This window comes from Arvicola amphibius, chromosome 13 (assembly GCF_903992535.2).
Source record: "Arvicola amphibius chromosome 13, mArvAmp1.2, whole genome shotgun sequence".
NCBI lineage: Eukaryota > Metazoa > Chordata > Mammalia > Rodentia > Cricetidae > Arvicola > Arvicola amphibius.
Genome location: NC_052059.1, coordinates 46,159,478 through 46,178,888, shown reverse-complemented (window position 1 = coordinate 46,178,888; position 19,411 = coordinate 46,159,478). Strand labels below are relative to the sequence as shown.

At 46.0% G+C, this 19,411-nt stretch overlaps 1 protein-coding gene across 1 annotated transcript; it reads right to left on the bottom strand.

Annotated features, from left to right (window-relative positions):
* Window positions 1-249: 249 nt before the first annotated feature.
* Window positions 250-4,785, bottom strand: Nefm (neurofilament medium chain). The gene is made up of 3 exons (XM_038310684.1): window positions 3,712-4,785; window positions 2,883-3,007; window positions 250-1,588 (listed from the first exon to the last, which is right to left on the bottom strand). The coding sequence occupies exons 1-3, from the start codon at window positions 4,783-4,785 to the stop codon at window positions 250-252; spliced, it is 2,538 nt and encodes an 845-aa protein (XP_038166612.1).
* Between the last annotated feature and the right edge of the window lie 14,626 nt (window positions 4,786-19,411).

Sequence of the window (19,411 nt, the reverse complement as noted above, 5' to 3'; positions counted from 1 at the left end):
CCCAAGTGCCTCTCTTCCAACAGTTTAGGAAACCGGCAAATTCCCCAGGTACATACACTATCATGCATTTGGATTCCTCCAAAGACTGCGGAGGAGGCACCCTGAGCTTGCATGCAGTTCCCTCTTATTGCACAAAGGAAAATACAATGTCTGGAGCCCCCATGGGAGAACCCGTTCTGTTTTGAAGCTGTCAATCACATGCATTTTGAAATTGTCATATGGCTTAACCTTTTGCAGTGGACTCAGATCTTAGTCACCCTGGGTGACTTCCTTGACTATGGCGTGTGAAGTGACTTTTTCTACCTTTTTAGTTGACACTAGTTTCTCCTCAAAGGTCTCCTCATGCTCTTCGACCTTTTGAGTGACGGTTACGGATTTGGTAATGTATTTGGTAGCACCATCGCCCCCCTCGCTGGTGATTTTTTCCACCTTCTTGGTCACCACCACCTTGTCCTCATCCCCTTTCTTTTCATCTGCTGGGCTCACATCTAACCCATTAGTGACCACCCCTTTCTCCTCTTCCCTCCCACTGCCCTTTTCCTGAGTTTCCTGCTCCTCCTCTTTTCCTTCCACCTCCCCATTGATAGCTATGTCTTCCTTCCTGGATTCCTGTGGGCTACGATCGCTCCCCTCCTCCTCACTCCCTCCCTCCTCCTCTGCCTTCTCCTTCTCCTTCTCCTTGACTTTCTCCTGCTGCTGAGGCTTCTCCTCTTTGGTGTCTTTCTCCAGGCTCACCTTTACCGACTTGGTGATGGTGATCACCTCCTCCACAGCTTTCTCTTTCACCGGGGACTCAGCCTTCTTCTCTGGCACATCTTTTGGCTTTTCCTCCTTTTTCTCTACCTTCTCTTCCTTGGGTGCTTCCTTGACAGCTTCCTTCTTTTCTTCCTTAACTTTCTCTTCCTCCTTCTGCTCGTCTTTCCCGGCTTTGGTTTCTGGTTTTGGCTTTACCTCTTCAACTGGTGATTTTGGCACAGGAGACTTGGCTTTCTCTGGCTTCTCAATCTTGATTTCCTCCTTGACAGCCACTTCTTCAACTTTTTCTTCAGTTTTCTTTTCCTCCTTAGCTTCTCCTTCCTCTCCTTCACCTTCTGCCTCAGTCTCTCCCTCTTCTTCCTGCTCACCTTCCTCCTTCTCACTGGAACCTTCCTTCTCAGATCCTCCCTCTTCTGCCTGGTCTGACTTGGCACCTTCATCTTCCTCTTCTTCTTCCTCCTGGCCTTCTTCTTCCTCCTTTTCACCTTCCTCTTCTTCCTTAGCCTCAGGAGACTTCACAGGGGACTTCTCGGCTTCCTGTTCCTCTTCCTTCTCTTCCGCCTCTTCTCCCTTTTCCTCTTTGGCAGAGGCTGCCAGCTCCTCCGCGATAGCTGTGAGGGCGTCTTCCATTTCTGACTTCTCGTCTTCCACTTTTGTTTCCTCGATGATCTCCTCCACAAATTTGTGTTGGACCTTGAGCTTGGGAGCCTCGACTTTGGTCTTCTGAATCTTACTGGATATTGTGACAGAGGGCTGTCGGTGTGTGTAAAGAGGCCCCGTGATGCTTCCTGAAAATGTGCTAAATCTGGTCTCTTCACCCTCCAGGAGTTTCCTAAGGAAGGAATAAAAGATGATGAGATATCATTGAAGACTTACACGGCTTTCTAAGTTTCATTACTGTAAGGGTAATGCACAGGTCACTTTAGAATAAATAGAGCACATAAGGAAAACGTTCTGCCCACCACTGCAGTGCCTACTGCTACTTCATTGACGTGTTTTATCATGTGCAGTGGCAGAGTCTCTGAGAGTGCCAGCCAGTCCTCTGCTGCAGTATCTTGCCACGCCCAGTAGGAAATTAGCCACACCCAGACAGTAAGTCCAGCTCTGCAGTATTTACGCCGTTGGTGCAGCATGAATGTTCCCAGAAGGTCCCTAGTAGTCAACCCCTTTATCCCCCAGATGTTGGCCTCCCTCATCATTTGAACTGTCAAGATTTGTATAAATTGTTAAAGCAAATAAAATGTTCAATTTAAAAATTAAAACCATTGGACATAAACCAGCACGTTGATGACTTTAAATTATAGCTAGATGTTGATATAGATGAACCCAGTTAAAATTTGTTCTGCTATTTCAGCGACAGAACGTCTATTTGTACCATCATCTGATTTTCTTAAAAAGAAAGTGCAGTTTATTCTTTCTGTGAAGTCTTTACAGGAAATGATTGCTTTGTCAAGAACCATGTGTTTTGAATCTGGTCAGCAGAAAGGCAGCATTAATCAGGAGACCTATAGCCAGTCTATTGATAAAGAGATCAAACCTATAACTGCTTATGCATTTAGTTCTATATGTTTCTATGCATACATGCATATATAGATCTTGATATATGAAAGTGTCATATATGCTGTAGTTATACAGAATGCACATATATCACCCATAGACTTAAAATATGTGTATCTATATTCTAATGCACCTATATCTAGTCTCAGCCGGATGATGGCAACAGTATGCTGTAAGAGAAAACCAGAGGGAGAATGACCTGGTGTTTGTCCTTGGCATTATAAAAGAGTTGGAATAAGCAGATGAAATATTAAAAATAAACTTAAAAATTACTCTTTCCCCACTTTTGTGGTACATTTGGGCTTTTAAAAAATAATTATATTTTATCATATTCTTTTCCTTCTCCCAACTCCTCCTGGACCCTCCCCATATTCCCTCTTTAAAGAGGAACAAAAGCGATAAATCTGCAACAGTTAGGATTCAATCTGTTTGTAACTGAGCAGGGGGACCAGGCCTCTGAGCCTCACACTGTCAGCTTTGGCCTAAGGGGCGGGGGTGGGCGAAGGCTGTGAACCAGCAGCGTCTGCAGTGCGGATAGCGTCTGGACCAAGTCTGTGGAGATCCTCTACCTGTATGCGGCGATCTCGATGTCCAAGGCCATCTTGACGTTGAGGAGATCCTGGTATTCTCGCAAATGACGAGCCATCTCCCACTTTGTTCCCCGAAGCTCATTTTCCAACTGCTGGATGGTGTCCTGAAAGACACAGTGAGTCTCCAGAAACTTCCTTCACAAGACACTTGCTATCCCACTCCCCGAGCTTTTTCCACACCCCCTCCCGCCCCCACCCTCGACACCAGCTCCATAAGTCTAAGAGATATCACTCTTAGCCCCCGCCTCTTTTCTTTTATGGTAATGGAATTTAAAACAAACCAACAAAAATCAACCAGAGGTTCCCCAGGCACTACGGACAGGGAGATCAGTAAGCCTAGAACACCCCCAAAGGGAACATTCGGACTGGGAACCAGAGGAAGGTCCTGATTGGACTTGACCCTCCATCCACACCCAAACTCTGGACTGAAGCCAGTTTTGAAAGCTCGGTCCCAGCGCGGCTGCGGCGGCGGGAGGGGGAGGATACAAGAGACTATCGTATTTCTGCTTATTAAATGACGTATTTCTTCATTACCGGAATGTGCCTCTGACTTTAAAAGTAGAATCTGTCGTAGGAAAGCAAGTTTTTGAAGGAGAAGGGGATTTCTAAGCAGTTGGGGCAGGTGGGTGGGGCAACGAGGAAGGGCGGGGCAAGGACCCTGGGCCACAGCTAACTCGGTCTGCCGCGCTGCGCTCCTGCGCGTTGGCGAGCTGCCACCAGAGAGCGCGACCAAGAGGGCGCTCTTGAGAGTTTCGTGTCGGGGGCGCGCGGCGCTGGCGCCGGCCGGCCGCGCAGCCGCGGTTCCTACCTGGTAGCTGCTGAGGTCGTGGTTGTGGCGCTCCTCGATGTCGCTGAGCTGCCGCTCCAGGGACTCCTTAGTGCCACGCACGGATTCGAGCTCGATGCTCTTGGACTGTAGCTGGCGCCGGTATTCGGCGATCTCTTCCTTGGCGGAGCGGATGGCCTCCTTGTTCTGCTCGGCTGCCTCGGTGAGCTTGGCGTAGCGGCATTTGAACCACTCTTCGGCCTGGTGCATGTTCTGGTCTGAGTGACACTCGAGCTGGGAGCGGATCTCCTTCAGGGCCGTGGAGATGTCTGTCTTCAGGTAGTCTTTGCGCTCTACCGTGATGTGCGACGCCTGGATCTGAGCCAGCAGGTCGGCTACCTCCTCTTCGTGATTGCTTCGCAGGAAGGCCACCTCATCCTGCAGCGACTGAACCTTCTTGTCCAGCTCCACCTTTACCATCGAGGACTCCTCGATGTCTTTGCGCAGCGCGCGGATGGCAGCCTCCGTGTCGTCGCGCAGCCGCGCCTCCTCCTCGAAGCGCTCCTTGAGCCGGTGAATGTCTTCCTCCAGATGATCGGAGTCCAGCTGCACCTGCGCCTTCTCGTGGTTCACCATCTCGAGCGTGGCTCGCAGCTCTCGAATTTCCTGGTCGTAAGCATCACCCAGCTGGGCATGCGAGGCCTGTTTCTGCCGCAGAGCCTGGATCTCCGCCTCGATCTCCTTGTTCTGCTGTTCCAAGTAGTGCACTTTCTCGATGTAGCCGGCGAAGCGGTCGTTCAGTCCCTGCAGCTGCTCTTTCTCGTTGGAACGGGACAGCTTGTAGTCGCCTCCGGAGCCGCCGTTGAGCAGCGAGGAGGACTGGCTGAAGTCGAGGCTGCTCTCCGCAGAGCTGAGCATGGCCGAGCTATAGGCGAGGCGCGGGGCGAGCGCGCTGCGCTTGTAGGAGGAGGACACGGTGCTGGGTGAGCCGCGAGACCAGGACTGCGAGCGGAAGCCGCTGGACGGGGACCCGCTCACGCGGCTGAAACTGGAGCGGGTCTCGGTGACCCGCCGGTAGGCGGACGGGTTGCCCAGGGAGTCCAGAGTGTAGCTCATCTTGGAGGCCTTGGAGTGTGTGGCTGTCACAGCGTTCTGCCGGCCTCGCCGCAGCCCCTTTATAGCGGAGCAGCTGGTCCCGGGCCAGGGCCCCGCCCCGTGGAGGCGGCGGTCGAGGAGGCGGGGACTGCGGGCACCGGGCCGGGGTGGGGGGAAGGGGGAGACAAGCCCTGCGGTGATTCAGCGGCCGCTCTGCGCTCCACGTGGGCCCGCGCCACAGTGGACCCCGCACTTGGGTGCAGCCCGGCCGGTCCTTCTCCAGCGTCCCCTTGGGTCCCAGACCACTTATCATCCTGTAGATCTCCCTTTTCTGCTTTTCACCTGCAGTTTGCAGTTCATAGCCTTGGTGCAAGTGCCTACCCAGCGCCCTTTCTTTGTCTAGTCACTCTCCGGCCCTTTGGGCAGTTCTTCTCCGGCCTCCTGTCTCTTCTTTGGTCCCCTGCCTCTTAGTTTCTTTCTTCCGCACTTTTGGCCTTAGGCTCTGCTGTTCTTTGTCACCGGGACTCCCCTTGTGGCCCTTCCTCTCCCCCCCACCCCCTCTCTTTTAGTTATCAACCCGCATTTCCCTTGGAGCCCTTGCCCATGGAACTTTTTTTCTTTGCCGCCTCGTCTTTCACCCCCTCTCTCCCTCTCCTACACTCTCTTTTTTCCACCCCCACTCTTTCTTATCGTCCTTGTCAGTCCACCCTTTCCTTTCCTCCCCCTCCCCCTTGTTTTAAAGCAGGCGGAGATGAGCGGAGAGTTATGCAGACGAAAAAAAAAAAAAGAGAGAGTTTTTGAGGAATGGCCGAACTGAAACCTCCGGGAAGGGGACAAAGAGGACAGGCCGGGGTAGTCTTTTGTGTTAAAAGTGAGATGTGGCGCCCAGTCTGCTTAACCGTTGGGGGACCTCGGCAGCTTCCAGCAGGTAAGGCGCTGGGGCGCCCAAGGATCCGGCAGCACCAAGGACAGCGCCCAGGCGGGGCCGTGGGATGCAGCTGAGTTTCCTGCCTACCAGAGCTCAGAAGAGGGTCACTTTTGGCTCCTCTCCCCCAGTGAATACTAAACCTGTTTGTAGTGACTGTTTGTTTGTAGGAAGCAAGCTGGAAATCCCACGCGAAGACTTCTCTGCAGTGCAGAGTTGGCACAATGAACAGACTGCAGATTTTGAAAACAACTAAAATTGGTTAAACTCAGTTAAGGGAAATAGAGACTTGAAACCCAGTTTGGCTTTACCAACAAATGATGGATGCTGGGAAAGGAGGAGACACAAGGCCTGGAATCTGAAGGTCAACTATTCCTTGGGAAGGGGGATTTGAAATCCGAGATGAAAAATCCAGGGAGAGAGACCGTATGATAAGTTTGAAAAAATGCCCTGTCATGGTTCTGTCTAGGCACTACTTTTGTGTGTTACAACTATTGACAGGGACACTCAACTAGCTTAAAACTAACCGAAAGGTTACAGAACAGATTCATACCAATCTTGAATAAACCAGGTATTTCTCCTCTCTTAAAAAAAAAAGGAATATGTTTGCTCAGGTAGATTTTGATGGCTGACTTGGCATAGACCAACCATCTTTTAAGTATGTTTGTTTAAGCAGACATTCTACAGGGTTGTATAGTTTTACACTGTGTAGTTGGTTGTGTGTTTTTAAATGAGAAAGCCCTTCTGCTTTGGATTGAATTTTGGAAACATTCAGAGTGAGAGAGTTCAGAGTCCTGCCAGACAAAGTGAGGGAGAAAAGCAGTACTGGAGCTGAGGACCGCACCAGGAGGGGTCAGAGACAGCAAGCTGAAATGCCTTCTTTTTAGCATATATTTTCTAATTGCCTCTTCATTATGTGATAGGGTTGTATTAATCAGTAAGGAATCACAGATGACTTTCTCTCTGGAGACTTTAATTTTGCAGTTTTATAAGCTCTTGGCCCATGCATTTTAAGGTAGAAGTGAGATTTTTAAAAGGAAAAAAAGGGTTCATTTGAGGAGTTACCGTTTGGTTCTAGAATGTGAAACTGCAGCATTGCGGGCTGCAGGCTGCGGGGGTGTGGAGGGTGAGGGGGTTGGGTATGAGGCCCATCTGATTTGCTGAGTGTTGGTTACTGCTTAAGTAGCAAGAGCCCAGACCCAAGTCACTGAGAGGGGCACTCCACAAAGTGGAGAACTAATTTGTAAATACTGTAAAACCCAGATTTGTTGATTTCCTATGGAAAGATAAATGAAAATGGAAACTCCGTGGGTCTGTCAAACGTGGGCTAGCAGGGTGGGACCTCGGCCGGATGCCGTCTAGATACCCGCAGCATTCTACCAACGCAGCATTTATGCTTGAGCTGTGTGTTACTGCCTGCTTTTACTAAGATGTAGAAAGCCACCAGCAGCATCTTGCTGCGCGCTCACAGGGAGAGCTCTCTGCAGTGACAGCACATGGGTGACAAACAGGCTTCAGCTGTGAGTTTTCTGTGGGGCTTTGGCAATGAGATGACGCTGCAGAGACATTTACAAGGAAACACATGTTTAATTTCACAATCACCCTGTTTTGCTTCATATCTAAACTAGCTAAAAAAAAAAAATCATTAAGCATGCAACTGGTTCTAGAGAGGAAAATGCTGCTCACAAAGTCGTGGCCGATTACTTAGGCTAAAGCCGGTGCTGGTAGTTTAACATTGTAGCTCCAATGTCACCAGAACTGTTGATCAGTCTGAGCCGTTAAGGGACAGTGCAGGGACTTGTGAGTCCCTCTGTTAAGGGGAAATTGTGCCAATGGTTTAAACATTATTGTTTCAGCCCTACCACAGCCTTCCACTTTAGACTTTGCTCTTTCGTTTCTGACTTGCTCCTGAAGGTGATTTGAAGGTTAAACCCTTCATTCAATCTCTTTATTATTATGGCTTTTTTAAAAAAAAGGGCTATAGTAACTAATCTTCTTTACTTTTCTGTCTTGGGTTCTTTGAAGGAAATTTACCTCCTTAATGTTTTTCATAGAAAGAAATGTTTGTGACTGTTTCCCCCTTGGTGACATTGTAGCAATGGAGCTGGGACATGCCAGCACCAGTGGGGTACCACTGAAAGGCTGTCTGAATTCCCATACTGCAGGGCTGGCACTGAGTTTACTACAGCACTTTTGTGGTTTATTCTAAAGAAGGAACCTCCACATATGATCCAGATATAAGAGTTTTAATGACCTTATCTCTGAATTGTTGCGTAAGATACTGTCTGTTTTGAATCAAGAACATTTTTCTATATCTGCATTCCTCACTAGGACACATTCGAATGTTAACTTGAGTTAAGAGAGAATCACTGTGAGGTATTTGAGGGGCTGTGTAATGAAAATGGAAATATAGTCTTTGCATACGAAGTTAATTTATTGGGTCACAAGGAAAGATGTATATTTTAAAATGAATCCAGTGTTTTCCTCCCCTTTTCTACTTTCTTAGTTTTTTTTCTTTTAGAATTTTAATACACACACGCACACACACACACACACACGCACGCACACACACACATGAATGGAGGATGTCAGCAAGAAAGGCTCTGGAAAGAAGGAAGAGGAAAGAGGAAGAAAAGAAAGAAAGGAAAGAGGGAGGGGAGGGGAAGGAGGAAGCCACACTGCCTAGTTGGTAGGTTGCATCTGCCTCTGGTGAGATCCCGCAGCCTGCTGCGACCCGAGTCTCATCCTGTTGCCTGGGATCTGCTTCTAGAACCTGTAATGAAAACTTGTTTATGGCTTGCCCTTTGCTAATTATTAAAGGGCTGTTTGATGTGGGAGGTCCAAAGCACTGTCAGCAGGGAAGGAGACTCTGAGGGAGTAGAAAACCAGACCACTTATTTCTACCTGAGCCTCGGATGTTAAACTTTATAAGCAAGCTGTGCTTGCTTATTTGTTTCAGCTGTTGAAAGAAACGCAATAATGTCCTCGGGAGAAAAAGACTGTCCTCCCCCCGTCCCCGGACAATTGGGACATATGTATATGTTGCCATTGTTTTCAATCAGAACAAACCCATCTGGCTCGGCATTCCTTTTCTGATATTGAGTCCTGACTGTATGCTTACTTCTCTTACTGAATATTTATACGTTGAATATGATATTGTATTTCTGACAATTACTACCATTATAACGTTAAACTGAAGTCTTCAGAAATCTTAAACTATTCCATCTTTAGGTTTCCTAGACATGAAATAAATCAGCTGAGGAGTTTTCTCTGTGGAAATTTCATGTTTTCTGGGGAAAGCTGTGGCTTTCGGCTTAAACCTGGCTGGCTGCTTTTCCTTTTTGCTGTGTAATGCCGCCTCTCTTCTGAGAGTCGTTTCCATGAAAGGCAGAGCAAGGAGACTTGGCTTCATAAAAAAACAAAACACAACAAAACAAAAAACCACCAGAGCTTTGCCGAGAGGAATCCTAGGGGTAAAGCTCAGAGGAGTTGAAAAAAATATTATATTAATTTGCAGCATGTTTTTAATAGCCAAGCTGGCATTCCCTCAGTCAGGACAGCTCTCCCTGAGGTGTGATTGAACTCTTAAAGCAGTAGTGCCTGCGATTTTGCCCCAGGGCAGCCCTGTCACAGTGAATCTTAGTTCAAATGTACTGCGACTTAGAGAGCCAGGATTCTCTTGTTGGAGACATTTCATTAGGATGGTCTTTGTAACCATCGCAGACCTGCAATCCATGGTTTTGGGATCAGATTTCTGAGAAGAACTCAAACTCAGGGATATAAATTTTAAAATCTCATCTAGTAAATAGTCATTATTTCAATGATGAGTTCTTTTCCTCAGTCTTGACTGTCCTGCAAAGCAGTATTCCCTCACAGACCTCTGCAGACGGCTCACCAGCAGAACCCAGATGCCCTTTTGATTGTCAAGAACATCACAGATTTAAAACTATTTTATTCATTGGTTGTGTGTAAAATAGAAATTTACAAAGTGCAGAGAGACAACGGCACATCTTTTATTCTAGTTCACCAATGAATCTAAATCCATTTGTTTATGTAATAGTACGCATAATTTCAAAACAAATGGAAAATACAGAGCCATGTGGTTTGAGCCTTGTATTTAAACCTGTACTTTCCAGTCTAAATAAAGATATTATTATAGATTCTTTAGAGCAAAAATGAGCACGCAGAGCAGATATGGGGGCCCCGACTGCAATCCTAGCATTCGAGTGGTGGAGGCAGAAATATCCAGGAGTTGGGTTCAGCCCAGCCTGAGCTACTTTAGTGTTTGCCTCAAAAACAAACAGAAATAAATACAAACAAAAGCGTAGAAACAGTAGCAGTCGGCACTGCTGGTCAGGAAAGCATGGCTGGGTTTCATGTTTTCTTATCTGCCTCTCATTTGCTGAGGCGAACACCACTGTGAAGCTGAAGGCTGTGTGTGGTGAGGCCTGTGGTGTGGCCGCCTCAGGTAACGTGTAGCCTGACCCAGTAAAACCGGAGTTCTCTGTTCCTTTGTCCTTAATGGAATGACCCCCAGCAATACCACTGGCAGGCTTTCACACGCTTTACAAAACTTTATATTAAAGATCAAACAAATCAGATCTGGTCGTGTAGGCCTGTAATCCCAGCGACCCAGTACCCTGCCTGAGGCAGGAGGATTGCAAGTTCCAGGGCAGCCTATTTCAAAAGGAAGAGTAAGAAGAAGGGTGGGGCTACACCAGTGGTCGGCTGCTTCCTGTTCACCTGACTCACCGTCCCTGAGGATGCTAGGTTCAGTCTTCAGGAGGGACAGCACAAAGCTGAGCACACCCCCCCCCCCACATCAATGTGATCCCCAGGTGGCCTGAGTGCTGGGGCAGAACGCAAGTGATTCTTCACATTGACACCTGATCAAATTGACCGAGAGATTTGTCCATGGCCACACGTCTGGGAAATGGTGGCACCGGGACCAGAGCTAGGGTCTTCTGATTCGGTATCAACACTGTAGATCCCTGTCAGTAGAGTGCCAAATTCGGCCTCAGACAGGAACTGTCAACATAAAGGGGACATCGCAAAGAGACAGGTCATGGTAATATCAGTGACCATAATTCATAACCATTTAAATGCTCCCAGTGTGATAAAGATTTTGCTCAAACTTCCCTGAATTATCTTATTTAATCAACACAATTTTCTTAGATGACATTATTCTTCTTACCCTCATTTTGTAGAAAAAGCAATCGAATACAGAGGTAAGAAGAAGGTAAAGTACACACGCGTCTGGAAGGTGGTAAAGGTAGAAATCGAGAAGTCTGACTTTGAAAGCAGATCCTCGCCAAGGTCATCAGGAGGTCATTGGATCCAATTCAAAAAATAATCTCATATTTTAAAGATCTATCATTATCACCTAACTATCATGACATGTTAAAAATACCCAAGACATAGCCTACATATGTTTCTTTCCCGTTTCTGCAATTTATATAAAAGACTTTGTTTTCTCAGATGAGTATTTCTGTTTTATATGTGACTTTATTAAAGACATTAAAACAAACTTTGAGCCACTTGTCTTTTTTACCCTAAATAAATTTTCTACATAATCTGAAGGCCATTTAATTCACTTACTCTAGTCTGTGCTCTGTGTGAAAGACCCCAGTCTTACATTTGCATATGCTTTTGTTTTTTTTTTTAAAGTTTATATGTGCCTTTCTAAAATATTTGTTTTATGTACATTAGTGTGTGTGAAGGTGTTAGGGCCCCTGAAACTAGAGTTACAGACAGTTGTGAGCTGTCATGTGGGTGCTGGAACTGACCCCAGATTCTCTACAAGATCAGCCAGTGCTCTTAACCACTGAGCCATCTTTCTAGCCCGTGCTTTCGGTTTTTAGGAGATTTTAATTTATGCTGCATGACAATTGACCATACATTAACTTGCTACTATCATATATTTATTTACTTATATAAATTTAAATTATAAAGGAAATCTTTTAATCTAATCTTTCCTTCCCTTTATCCCTCCCTCCCTCCCTTTCTCTTTTTCTCCCTCCTCCCTTTCTTCCTTCTTTCCTTCCAGTCCTTCCTTCTTTCCTCCCTCTCTCCCTTCTCTCCTCTCTCTCTTTCTTCCTTTATTTTATGGCTGTCATGCTCTTTAAAGTACATCTACTTTGAGAGACCCAGTGACAAGCATTTGAATTTTGGCCATGGAAATAGCTTGGCCCAGGATCCTCATTAGTCAAGGCTTACAATGGGATGCCTGGCAAGGAAGAAGCTTTTAAAATCTATTGAAATAGTGAAAAGACAGCCATGAATAATTTTAAGTGAATCTCTTGATCATCTATTTTATATACTAAAATCAGAGTTATGGGATTGCATTTATATAGGTTGCTTGGAGACAAGTCAGTCTTAATCCACTTTTTTTGTTATTTATGGGATAAAGGGCTCTGACTCACTCTTTTTTTCCATCCACATAAATCTGCTTCCATTTATCCATTATCAGGGTCAAGGAAGAGAATAATTTCTCATTTTTCTTGTGTAAAGAGTTGACCTTGAAAAGAAACATGTATCCTGTATTAGTCATGGCAACAATCAGCTCCTGGATTTGCATTATATAAAACTATTAGGGACTCAATGCCTAATGATGAAAATGCTTCCTTAGCCATCCATTGTGACTCACAGATAATAATTGGCTGGTTTCCCCGCTGTCTCCTAACAGTACATACAGCCCTCTTCTCCTGCCGTGCTCAGTATATGGCGTCAACTCAACTCATGCCTACGAGTGTGGTACTTACCTTACCAAGCTGTGCTTATGGTTCAATGAGACCACTAGGTGTTTACAGAGTTACCACATTGCCGCAGTGGGTTTGCCAGTCTCCCTTGCCTTCCATGATGCTCCTTTCACTCACCCAGAACCCCCTCATCCCCGTGCCTGCCCTCACCAGGTGTGAAGTCATCTTTTGGTCTCTGGAGCTTATTATTTACTTAGGCAATACTACTGCTGGTCATTTCCCTAACATCTTAACACCTGCCTGCCTAACCATGGAACTCAGATGCTAGACATCAGGCCAGATGTGTGTGTGTGTGTGTGTGTGTGTGTGTATGCATGTGTATGTCATATTGTTTTGCTAAATGGACGAGTAATCTGTGTGAACGAGTAAATGAACTTATGTGTGGGCACTGGGGAGTCGCTTGAGAGGCAGAATCCTGTCTTGGATGAAGAAAAGGTAGAAGATTTAGTTTTTGACGGCACAGCGCTCATAGAAGAACTGCCTCTAGGCTATCTAAAGAGAAACAGAGTGTGTCCCAGAAGCACTGGGGTCGGGGTTGGGGACAACTGAAACAACTGGTAACAAGGATGAGCTTCAAGAACCCAAAAGGCTTAGAATGTGGAGGGAGCATACAGCTGCAGGTGGCGAGGAGGGACAAGCAGCCTTGAAGAGAGCAAAGGCAGAGTCAAGGTGGATGTGAGAGAACAGGGCATTTACCAGAGGCTGCAGGGGGCTGCAGAGAGCTTGGAGGGCCTTATGTCATGATGAAACCATTGTACATACATTCCAGATGGCTAGGGCCAGACAAAGAATTTCCTTTTTTTTTTTTTTTTTTTTTTTTTTTAGAGTCTGTCCTGGAACTAGCTCTTGTAGACCAGGCTGGCCTCGAACTCACAGAGATCCGCCTGCCTCTGCCTCCCGAGTGCTGGGATTAAAGGCGTGCGCCACCACCGCCCGGCCCAGACAAAGAATTTAATTAATTAGAAGAGTGACCTGGTCATGCTGGTAGTTTAGAAAAATCACTTTGACAGAAGTGAGCGGAATGGTTTGGAGGAGAAAAGGAATTGAAAGCAATGAATTGGGAAGGCATTTCAATAACCCAGAGGAGATTAGAAGATGTATACTTGGGAAGTAGATGAGGCGAACCTGGGGATGGAGTAGAATTGTGCAAACCTTGGGAACAGTGAAATAGCGATGCAATTATTTATTTGTTTATTTATTTATTTATTAATTATGTATAAAATATTCTGTCTCTGTATATGCCTGCAGGCCAGAAGAGGGCACCAGACCCCATTACAGATGGTTGTGAGCCACCATGTAGTTGCTGGGAATTGAACTCAGGACCTTTGGAAGAGCAGGCAATGCTCTTAACCTCTGAGCCATTTCTCCAGCCCATGCAATGCAATTCTTATATTCCTTCCTGGGGTTACTGTGGCAAATTGCCACAGACTCAGAGGCTTAAAGGAACACAAAGGTCCTGTCCGCTGGTCTTGGAGGTGGAGCCTGAAATCATTCACTGCCCTTTGAGTTAAAGCCAGCTTGTTGATAGGGCTGTGTCCCTTATGGAGAGTCTATGCAGAATCCATTTCTTCTCCTTTCCTATGATCCGGAATCCATCTGTTTAGAGGCTCAGGACATGGACTCTTCAGCTGTTGTCAAGAGTAGCAACATGGCAGCTTCTCTCCTCACTGACCTCTGCCCTGCCACCTCGACCTTTCTCTTACACGACCTTTGCGACTACATTGGACCTTCTTCATTGTTGTAGAGAAGCTTCTCATCTCAGGCTCTGAGCTGGTCTTCTAGATATGTTCTCAAACAGGTCATGGCCAGTGCAAACAACAGAAATGTAACTAATCTTATTTTACTTTTTCCCCCCTTCGTTTTACAGTGTTTGAGGCTAGACGCCCATAGACAGGCATCAGCATGGCTGATATGTTCAGAGATCTCCTTGGCAGGTAGACATCATCTCCCTCTCTATAGTTATCACTCTCTTTGGGCCGGTGTCATCATTTTCTGACCCAATGAAGATATCGATCATTGGGTGATCTACTGACCTCATTTTAAATTTAATACGTGCTTTATAGGTCTCATCTCCAAATGCTGTCATATTCTGAGGTCCTGTGTGACGAGAGCTTCAACATAAGAATTTCGAGAGTACTCAGTTTAGTCCCCAATAAACTGGTGTCTTAGTCATATCTGCAAAACAACACTTGGCATGGAAAGGGGCACATTTACAAAGGTTAGGTAGACGACATGATATCTTTATCAGGAGAGTGCGATCTAGACAAACACAATTTCCCAGAATGCAAAGCACAGGAGGAAAAAACCAACTTAAGGATATGAAGGTAGAGGCTAGAGAGATGGCTCGGCTGTTAAGAGCACCCGTACTGCTCTTGCAGAGGACCTCAGTTCCCACACCCAAATTGTGCAGATCCCTGCTTCAGGTGATTTGACGCCCTCTTGTGGCCACTTCAGGCAACTGTGCGCATATGTACACTTTCCAACAGACTTACATGCAATACTCATCATAACAAAAGGAAAAATTAACCTTAAAAAAAACAAATTCAAAGTTAGACAACTGTCATGAGTCCATGCTGATCTGGAAGATGCACGAGGCAGTCAGGTGCATCTCCCAGGAGGCTGAATTGCAGTGGTTTCTGGAGAAAGGCTTTACTGGCCATTCTGTGACGGAGAGTGCCTATTCCACACAGGAGGGAACTTCCTTAATTCAATTAAGATTGATTTTTATATTCCTAGGTGGGTAACAAACTCCTTGATGCTGTTTTCCTGTAACTCTTGGAACTCAATCACCCTAAACTTCTTGTTTTCATTTGTCAATCAACAGTGGTAAGGGGTCTGATGTCATGCCAGAAGTCTGTAAAGTACGTGGAGGGTTGGACCATATTCAGTAAAGGCCAGAGACTCCTCCCAGCCACCTCACAACCACGGTGGCCAGCAGAACACTGGGTGTGCGCTGTGCAAACCAAATGAGCACACCTGGCTCTTTCATGGAAAGGTGTGAGGAGAGGCAAGAATTTCGCCAGCATAGAAGAGAGATGGGTACATGTGTGTTCAGCTCACAGGGTGAGCAGTCAGACTCACGGAGGATTCACTCAGACTCATGGAGGATACAGATCTGGTCAGCCAGCACTGCTGAATGCTTGGTTTCAGCAACTCCTCCAGCGACAAGATTTTCCTATACGACTGAGCCTGTGGATGTATTTATTAGACTCCTTTCCAACATGGAGCATGAAAGAGAAAGTTGTCACGTTGTAGACAACGCTTGCAGTCGTTCACGTAGAGCAGATTTCTGTGGAACACAGTCTTCTTTCTGATTTCCATTCCTGCCCCCCCCCCCCCATTCTAGGTTCCTTCTTATTGTCCTTGGAATTGGAATTGACGTACAGTGAACACAGCATCCAACCTTGAGTATCTCCATTCATCTTTGACCTCAGGCTTAAAACGGCAAGACTACCAGTACGGTGTCTGGTGAAATGCTCCCAGCACAGATACGGGGGATGAAGCCTCTCTGTGGGACGAGGGAGCTACAAAACCTAGAAAAATCTGGCTGTTTGATTTCAAATCTCAACATCGCTGATTTCTAGTTCTTCACTCTGTGAGCCCGGACACAGTCACTCACCCCTCCCCTTCAGCAGGTTGGCTTGTCTGGTCCACGGCCAGCGTCCTGATCTCAGTGCCCTCCGAGCTGCCTTGGAACAGTGATACATATGGGTGGCTACAAGTAAAATCACCACTTTTCCATATTTAGGCTCAATAATGTCACAAGTATTTGCTGAGCTCCTGGGGCACGCTGGGCACATATTCTAAACAATCTACTTCATATTCCTCCCAACCAAGTGAAATGCTGTACTATTCGCCTTTAAGACAGTGCTAAGAAATGATGCTGAAATGTTTATTTTCAGGTAGTGGGAATGGCTCCATCTCAATTACGGAGACTCTTCACCACATACAAGTGCTTCTCATAATTTGTAAATCCTTTCCTCATAACTCAAACTCCTAATTTTCTTATTAGTTTAGCATTTGGTTTAGGATCCATTTAAGTGGCTAGACCCACAGCTTTTCAAATCTGTCACTTATAGGCTGCCCTATCAATATGTGAGAAGCAGAGGGAAATTATAAATATATTTCTTCAAAATAATGCGGGGGTGTAAACAGTTACACACCGCAGCATGCTTCTTATTAGAATATTTGATAGACAGCTTGCTATTTTCTTGCCTGACTGCTAAGCCTCCAGAAAAGAACCGGAAAGGTCTCCTTCTCAACACCATACATCAGAAACAATAATTGTCTTAATGCTCAGAAACTTCCTATGCTTGCGAGAACATCTTAAAAAATTATAATCAGAAAAAAATACTGCAACGTGCAAATCAGAATGCAAATTACCTCCTTGTTAATTACATTAGGGGTGTAAATTGATCCCAAGTGCTAAACATTTCTGCCCTGGATTCCAGAACTCTGTTTTGCAATTATATCTTCTGGTGCGTCTTGCAATCTGACAGTGGTAACAAATGTGTAATAGCAATAATTATGAAGCTGGGTTATGATACGCAGCTTAATTTAACATCTAGGTTCAGCAGTCTATATTTGAAACATAAAAATCCACTCTGTCAAACTTGCATCGACACCTGAATGGGAAATGTGTGTGTGTGTGTGTGTGTGTGTGTGTGTGTGTGTGCGCGCGCGCGCGTGTGAGTATGTGTGCAGGGACAGGAATAGATGGAAGTATTGAAAGCAAAGAGTAAGTAAGGCCTTGGGGATCAGTGAACCAGGAAACATTAGCAGGTTAGTGACCTTGGGCTGCCCTTGACTTTAGTTTGCCCATCTTCCTCATGGGAATAAGATCTGCTCTATCTAAATGGGATGACATCTTCAAAGTGGACTTGAGAGTTTTGCATGAGCTGAGAAGGCAAAGCCCGCGTGACACGATGCTCATTGGTACAGTGACTGGTAAGAGAACAAAGATGTGTTTCCTTCCCTGTGCTGATCCCGGGCTTTCAGTGGGCAGTCGTACTTTATGTTGTCATTTTGGAGTTCTAGATTTTTTCAGTTTGTTTCTTTGCTGCATCCTTCAGTGATCTTGCCTTCAGTCTTAGAGTTGGGTTTCAGACAAATCCATTTTACAGCTCCAGAAAGAGAGAAAAGCTCATAGTGTCTTCTCAAGGCCAGCATCAGAGAAGACACACAAGGTTTGTGCTTATCTACCAATGGCAGGAATGCAGTCACACAGTTCAAGCCAGGAAGCTGGTAGGGATAGTCCCTGGCCATTCAAGATGGGATCAACCAAAACTTTATTACTATAGAAGGAGACGAGAATAGATTTGGGTTGACAAATCAAAGTCTCCACTTTTGGAAAACATGACTTTCAGTAGCCTCTCAAAGTGAAATAGAACACTACCCAGAGAGTTCTCAGAGAGCTGGCAGGGTACACAGTCTGCCTCAATATCTTAATAGTGCAGGGGAAATGCAGTAAAGATGTTTCAAATCTGGCAGAATCGAAGGGTTCATAATGACAAAGCTGAGGTTGGACACATATCATCTTGGCTGGGGTCTGTAGCTCAGTGGCAGAGAGAGAGAGAGAGAGAGAGAGAGAGAGAGAGAGAGAGAGAGAGAGAGAGAGAGAGAGAGAGAGAGAATGAGAGAATATGAGAGAGAGAATATGAGAGAGAGAGAATATGAGAGAGAGAATATGAGAGAGAGAATGGGAGAGAGAATATGGGAGAGAGAATATGAGAGAGACAATACGAGAGAGAGACTTCTTGTATCAGTGCTCCCAAACATTTCAGAATCAGGATTAAAAAAATCACTTGTGAAGGAATTGATGAGCAAAGGGGCGGGGCACACTGAATTTTAAGACTATGACATCTTGCCTCTCCCCCCCCCCCCCGCCCAATTGCTTTATCCATTGTCCACTTTCTAGCTAAATCTGTTTACTGGGCTTCAGCTCCGCCCCCCTCCCACCCAGATGTCATGGTCCTCTTCTTTAGGCTCCCCCTTGGCAGCACGCTGTTCAGGGAGTGTCCTGGCCTCTACTCTTTCACAGCACGCATTGGATGTATCTGTCGCTGAAGCAGGACTCCGGGCTCCTTCAAGACCGAGACCACTTCTTGCTACTGTTTCCCCTTCTCACTTCATTCTCTGCATCAGAGTGTGGGATAAAGTGAAGCAAATGGAACCAGAGAACGTGTCAGAGACACGGACCCGAGATGCAGGGGACAGAGTGGGTGTGACTCTTGTCGTGGATGGTTTTCTTGAGGGTAGCTTTTGGCCTCTTGATTTCCTTCTCAGAACACACGCTTGAGAACTTCTCATTCCCAGACCCCAGAGTGTAGATCAAACAAAAGCCAAGAGCAAGGTTGGGAGAGTCAGGATTGTGGCTCTTTAAGAGAGTCTCTTGTGTTAATGGGGTGTGGTGGTGATGGGACTTTTGGCTTCTCTCCACATCCCCGCTTCTCCATCTCCATCAGTTCTGTTTTACCTGGAAAAAAAAGCCAGGAGACTCCACATCTCAGTATTTTATGCACACAGACAACAGACACTTGAGATCAGACGGTACACACTAAAGGGAAGAAGAGGTAGAAGTGAGGGCTTACTTCACTATTGGTCTTTTCCAATCAGTATAAAGAAAAAAGTCAGTTTTTGACTTTATGCGCCCCAAAAGGAAAATCCTTCTGTTGAGGTGCTGTGTGGGCAGCATGCTGGACACCACAGGTCTTTATCAATTCCATTGATTGACCTTTCGATTTGAGACGCTGCTGAAGTTCAGTTGAAATCATACATCGAATCTACTATGTGCTGACAGACTGGCATAGAAGAAGGTTCTTTGGGACTGCTGATCGTTACTGGGGATACTCATGGGGAGCTTGACCCTCTGGATAGGAGGTTAAGAGGGGACATCCACCTTGCAAGCAAGTGCTTTCTACTCCAGGTGGCAAGGACAGTTCAAAAGGGTCAAATGGCATATGGA

What these genes read in the sequence shown, in the direction of transcription:
- Nefm (XM_038310684.1), bottom strand. Translation starts at nt 4,785, where the DNA reads ATGAGCTACACTCTGGACTCCCTGGGCAACCCGTCCGCCTACCGGCGG. An exon ending in ACGACCTCAGCAGCTACCAG is followed by an intron (nt 3,008 to 3,711) that starts GTAGGAACCGCG and finishes TGTGTCTTTCAG; the next exon opens with GACACCATCCAGCAGTTGGA. An exon ending in ATCGAGATCGCCGCATACAG is followed by an intron (nt 1,589 to 2,882) that starts GTAGAGGATCTC and finishes TTCCTTCCTTAG; the next exon opens with GAAACTCCTGGAGGGTGAAG.